The sequence below is a fragment of the Gossypium arboreum genome, chromosome 5 (assembly GCF_025698485.1).
Source record: "Gossypium arboreum isolate Shixiya-1 chromosome 5, ASM2569848v2, whole genome shotgun sequence".
NCBI classification, from domain to species: domain Eukaryota; kingdom Viridiplantae; phylum Streptophyta; class Magnoliopsida; order Malvales; family Malvaceae; genus Gossypium; species Gossypium arboreum.
This window is the reverse complement of record NC_069074.1, coordinates 42,264,820-42,271,165: the sequence shown is the minus strand read 5'-3', so window position 1 is coordinate 42,271,165 and position 6,346 is coordinate 42,264,820. Positions and strand designations below refer to the sequence as shown.

The 6,346-nt window shown below is 28.9% G+C and overlaps 1 protein-coding gene across 1 annotated transcript; it reads left to right on the top strand.

Moving 5' to 3' along the window:
- The first annotated feature begins 2,118 nt into the window (after positions 1-2,118).
- LOC108450218 (expansin-A15-like) lies at positions 2,119-3,447 on the top strand. The gene is made up of 2 exons (XM_017747741.2): positions 2,119-2,453; positions 2,521-3,447. The coding sequence occupies exons 1-2, from the start codon at positions 2,273-2,275 to the stop codon at positions 3,126-3,128; spliced, it is 789 nt and encodes a 262-aa protein (XP_017603230.1). The 5' UTR covers positions 2,119-2,272; the 3' UTR covers positions 3,129-3,447.
- The last annotated feature ends 2,899 nt before the right edge of the window (positions 3,448-6,346 follow it).

The following is a 6,346-nucleotide window of genomic DNA, read 5'->3' as shown; positions in this document are numbered from 1 at the left end:
TATGAGAACTAAACCTCTTATGTCAACATGAGATTATGTTGATTTACGTGTTGTACACGTCAAACTAATAAGTTATAAATACTCTCAATTACAATTGATTTTTAGTCAAGAGCTAAATATTTCTCATCTTTAAATTTTTGTATGTGCGTATATATTCCAATTGCTCCACCATAACGCACAAAGATGAGTGAATCCACAAAGAAAGTTGGGAATATATATTAATTACAAGTCTTCTTGTATTATTAGATGTTTTGAATGTATGGGAGATTCAATTATGACATGATTTGTGATTACTATTTTGATTCGATAGTTTTCCTACCATTAAGGGGAGAAAAATAATAACTTGTAATGAGTTAGGGGGAGAGTAATTTGAACCACAAGTTCAACAAGAATAACTCATTATAAGTTCCAAATAGGAAAATTCTCTTAAAAAAATAATTATTCTAGATGGTTATATAGTGGAGGTGAGTGCTCCAGAAGAGACCCAATATATAACTAAAACTCCAAAAGAGATTCAGGTACCTAAAACTAAATAGTAAAATAGTAAAAATAAGAGATCCCGTTATGTCAATTCGAGAAAATATGGAACTGAATAATAAAAGTGGTCGACAATGGTTTTGCATGCAATATTATTGTTGAAATGAAAGGAGAATATTGAATAAATCTATTGAGAAATATAGATATGGAATAGATTGGTCAAAATAGAAATGCGTAACTCAAATTCGCGGAGTTTTTGGACTAACAGTCCAAATATCTAAAGGTATAAAGCCATTGAGGGTACAAATGAAGTAGTTTTGCAAAATGAAATAAAAATATAAAGTTTTTTGTTAAGTCATAGCATTGATTATGAAAAGATATAATACTCTTTTGTGGTGGATGCAATAACCTTTAGATATATTATTAAACTGGCAATTCATAAAAGATTTAACTTCCGTCTAATAGTTGTTGTTACAACCTTTTATGAATCACTATATAGTAAAGTTTATGTTAAAATCCTTAAAGGATTTAGAATGCCAAAAGCATATGGAAATTATAGGGAAATTGTTCATTTATATAAATTGAAATAATTGAACATATGAGGTAAATTTGACTTAGTCAATAATAGTTAAAAGAAAATTATAAAATGATCCAAAATACCTTTTTGTATTTTTGTAGAAGGATCATGATTAAAGTTTGTTATGATCTAAAGATATCAAAATATATTTTCTCAAAATTTTCCCTTACTCATGACTTTCAAAAAAATGGTGATATAAATGCTTAGCAAATACATTCAAATAGTTATTTGAAAAACTAGTATTCAATATTGAATACGTAGAATATTGGAAAGTATGTGATGTTTTCATGAGAGGGAGTAAATACGCATTGGACTCTTTTTTCCTTAATCGAGGTTTTGTCCCATTGAGTTTTCCTGGTAAGGTTTTTAACGAGGCAGCATATTATGCATATTATAGATATGTGTACTATTTTTCCTTCACTAGGAATGTTTCTCCCCACAGGGTTTTTATCTTAGTAAAGTTTTAATGTAACACATTATCTACCAATGGACATCCAAGGGAAGTATTATAAATATTTTATTAAGTGGATATCCATCAAGATCAAGATAAGTTTTAATGTACTTTAAATTCTAATAGTGATTAGAAGTAGATCTATACTTCATTTATACTTATTATGCTTATAAATAGAGACTTTAAAGAAGCATTATAAATATTTCGATTTATCAATAAATACGCTCGTATGTAAACATACGATTATTAATAAAATATGTACATATACATTTCTATATTAAATATACTCATTTTATTTATTTTAAAAATTATTTAACTTCATTTTGAATAAATTGTTTAATCATTTAAGTATAAGTTTTTAAAAAGCATTTGTAATATAATATTAATATTTATGTATCAAAACTAAAATTTATTTTAATATAAAAAATTTCCAAAAATTGCAATCCATTCTCTTTTAATTTCATCTCAATCCCAATAAAATTTTTAGATCATACTTCATAGTCTTACCCTTTTGTACTCCTAATTTTTTTTAAAACCAAAATTAATTAGTCCCAATTAGGTTTTGTTTCAACTCATAAAGGTAGCCCAAGAATAGTCCAAAGCCTCTACAAAAAAAAATTATATAAATCCCCCACCCCTGCCCACATTTTCTTCAGTAAACTAGTACACATCTTTCGTACAGCTCATAGTGTTCTTATCCCTCTCATTTCCTTTTTGAACATTAATAGCCTAATGGTTTAAGATAGCACAACAAATAACAAAGAAGGATGCTTTATAGCAAAGGTCTCATCGCTATGTTTGCTTGTCTTGTGTGCAGGAAAATGGGTTTTGCCGGGGTTTTGTTGTTGGGTTTTCTAGCAATAGTCTCATCTGGTCATGGATATGACGGTGGTTGGATCAATGCTCGTGCCACCTTCTATGGTGGAAGTGATGCTTCAGGAACAATGGGTATTGTGCACCAATTGAAAACACCTTGTTTGTAATATTTTGACTAATTCTTGAGTTGATTTTTCAGGTGGAGCTTGTGGTTATGGAAACTTGTATAGCCAATGCTATGGAACAAATACTGCAGCTTTGAGCACGGCTCTGTTCAACGATGGGCTGAACTGTGGGTCTTGCTATGAGATTAAGTGCTTGAATGGTGATGGCAAATGGTGCTTGCGTGGCTCCATTGTGGTCACAGCCACTAATTTCTGCCCTCCAAATGATGTAGGAGGGTGGTGCAACCCTCCACAGCATCATTTCGACCTTTCTCAGCCCGTTTTCCAACACATTGCTCAATACAAAGCTGGGATAGTTCCTATTGCTTATAGAAGGGTACCATGCAAGAGAAATGGTGGCATCAGATTCACGATCAACGGCAATTCTTACTTCAATCTAGTCCTCATCACCAACGTTGGTGGTGCCGGTGATGTTCATGCGGTGGCCATAAAGGGAACCAGGACTGGTTGGCAGACCATGTCTAGGAACTGGGGCCAGAACTGGCAAAGCAACAGCTATCTCGACCGCCAAAGCCTCTCGTTTAAGGTCACAACAAGCGACGGACGTACTGTGGTATCCTACAACGTTGCTCCAGCTAACTGGTCCTTCGGGCAGACCTTCACTGGCAACCAATTTCAGTAGCCACCTAATGACCCTCTTTTTTGTTAAATTAAATGTTGAAGTATATAGCCATAGTATAAACTAGGTCTAGCTAGTTAGATAAATAGTAGTATATGTTCATAGGGACCAATTATGGGCCTCTTGGGTAAAAATCGACAAAAGGGTTTAGTTTAAATAGCCCTTTATCATTTTGGGTTTAGTTTAATTATGGGGTTGGTGTCCCTACTGTTTTCTTTCTCCTGGGCAAGGGCTGTTTTGGGATGTAGAGAAGCAATGTTTTGGGTTGTGAGTTTAGTTTGATTAGCTGTTGGCTGGTGGCATATCAATTTAAATTCAAAAATCACATGGATATTACTCTAAAATAACTTTATCTTTGAAATAATTTTGACTCAACTCGAAAATTTTAATTAGAAAAATCGAATGATCCAAATCAAAACAATCTAAACTCAAAATTCATCTCATCATAACCTAAAATAAAACTATTCAAAAGCTTTAAAACTCAAATTGATGTCCCCAAACTCACTCATTTCTCTTCTTTCTTCAGTTTTGCTCATCATAGAAATACAAAATCAGTGAACAATCTGCAGTCAAAAATCAAAATGACATAATTAGAACCAATTTCTGAACCTGGGATATGTGAATTAGGTCATTCCACTTTCAGTTCAGGGCTTGTACCCTCAATTCTTAACCAAAAACTGAAATTTCCCATGGCAATTTCGATGTTGCAATCTTTTGCTCCCATGTCAAACATAAAGTGAAGGAGAAACCAAAAATGGCAAAGCCAAGCCAAGATAATGAAATTGATTCCAAAATTCTACTTATGAAGGTGCAAAGTGCAACATAAATAACAGCGTGTGAAGAACAAGTTGTAGGAATAATGGAACAAATGGAGTGTTTGTCGATTGTAGTTTGTTTGAGAGTGGGGTATGATGGAAAGTGAAGAAAAATGGGTGACATTTCGTATCAGTGTGTGTTTGTTTCATAGCAAAGCTTTTTGTCCCTTATCACTGTTATCACCAGAATTGCTTCAAATATTCATGTCTGTGCATCTGCAGCAATAACGTGACTCCTACAACTGTAACAATCAAACAAATCATCATACTAACACTTCAAATCTCTGTCTTCTTTTTTTCACTTCTAAATATATTGTTTCATATTATTAATTTTACCATTTTGAGTACAAGGTAAGAAAAATGTTTGGACATTTCCATCATCTTAAAAGATTTACCCCAAATTTAAAAGCTTTGCATAACTTTATTAAGCTAAAAAGTTAGTTTGGATAAAAAAATTAAGCAATTACGAATTCTAATATTTAAATTCAAGCTTGATCTAATTCAGTTTTTCTTTTTCTTTTTTTTAACAATCTCATTATAGGTCTGGATTATATTTGTATTTTTTTTAATACAGTACCTAAAATTACTCATAGCTCCTCTTTAACCCATAGATAGAAAAATAATAGACTTCAATACACTCAAACCCACATTCTCTTGTATTGATAACAATACTCATGCCAATTAAGTTAAGACCCAATCAATTGATTTAACCCATTTTCAAATTTATAATATCATATATATCATATGAATATTAAATATATTATACCATTATATAAATTTTAAAAATTGTAAAGTTACTTTAAAAATGTGAAGTTGTTTATGTTTAGAAGTTTAAAACAATAATTAATAAATTAATAAAAATATATAATGATAGTAAAATATATATTTACTAAATATTGAATAAAAATATTTATATTTTAAAAAATTTATTGGTATACTTAAACAAATTTGGATTAGTCATTTATAAATATAGATAAACTTGAATCCATATTTTATATTAGGCCAAACTTGAGCAATTATGTATGATATTAATATCATATATAAATTTGATCCAAAACCTAATCTATAAATCTCGTTAAAAATGATTAAAAAATGTGTATAATATTAACTATTTGTGGGAAGTGAGAACAATTTAGACATTTTTATTCTAAAATTAATTGCTACTAGCATTAGCCTTTACTTCGTCGAGGTTTACAACTTTTTTACGATTAATTATCATGAAAAATTATATATTTTCAAATAATAATTACTTATTTAAGTTCTAAAATCACAAAATATTAATATTTTATGTAATTTTAATTATGAAAATTTATTTTGGATAATTATTTAAGAGTATAATCTTGAATTAGTGCTATAGTGTAGGGATATTCAAACGGTTAACCAATTGGTTAGCCGAACTGATTTAACCAAATTTTTTTAATCTTTTAACTGTTAATCGAATCAATTTTTTTTCAAAAAAAATTAACTGAATCGAAATATTTCGGTTAATTCAGTCGGTTAACCAAATTAACCAAAATTTATATGTTTTTGTTTTTTTGGTTAAAACAAGTATAAAACATACAAAAGTAAATAAATCGATAATGTTCATTTAATCGAATTAACTAAATTAAAACTACATATAATTCGTATTATTAATTATTAAGTTCGGTTAATTCGATTAATTATCCAATTCCAAACCAAATTAATCGATAACCGAATTTCCAAAAAATTATTAACCGATCTCCGACCGAATTAGATCAAGTAACCGACAGATTAACCAAATTAGATCAGTTCAGTCGATTAATTTGATTTTAAATGAAATCTGAACACCCCTATTCGAGTGTATAACTACTCTTTAGATACATACAATAGCACTAAATAGACATAAAAATAAATGTACCTAAAAATAAAACAAAAAAATCACCCTTTTAAATCCTTATTTAAATATTAAATAAAATAATTCTAATATTTTTCTAAATTAATCAAAACAAATCTTAATTTGACCCAATATTGCAGTCAAATAATTCTCAATACATTATATTCCAAAAACAACTATTAATAAATAAAAAATTTTCTTTTAAATTAGATTTAAAAGAAATTAAAACTATTTAATATTTTGGGTCCTTAACTAATTAAATTTTAAAATAACTAATATATGACAAAAAAAAAAATCTACCCACACATATGTTTTAATTTTACACTCTTCCGTATCTCTTTGTACAATTAATATTTTAACAATATAATCATCATATTTTATACTTCATTCATATAAATCATGCATATTAAATGTGATGTAAATTAAATTTTCTAATTAAATTTTGATGTAAAAAAACTTTTACCATTCAATAAACATTAATATATATTATTTTAGATCGGTATGATAGAAATATTGGATCAATTCGAAAATTACAAGCATGAAAAGTATAA

Bases quoted from the DNA above. Each gene is read 5' to 3' on its own strand.
- LOC108450218 (XM_017747741.2), top strand. From the start codon at position 2,273: ATGCTTTATAGCAAAGGTCTCATCGCTATGTTTGCTTGTCTTGTGTGC. The intron at 2,454-2,520 runs GTATTGTGCACC...TTGATTTTTCAG, and splicing joins TGATGCTTCAGGAACAATGG to GTGGAGCTTGTGGTTATGGA.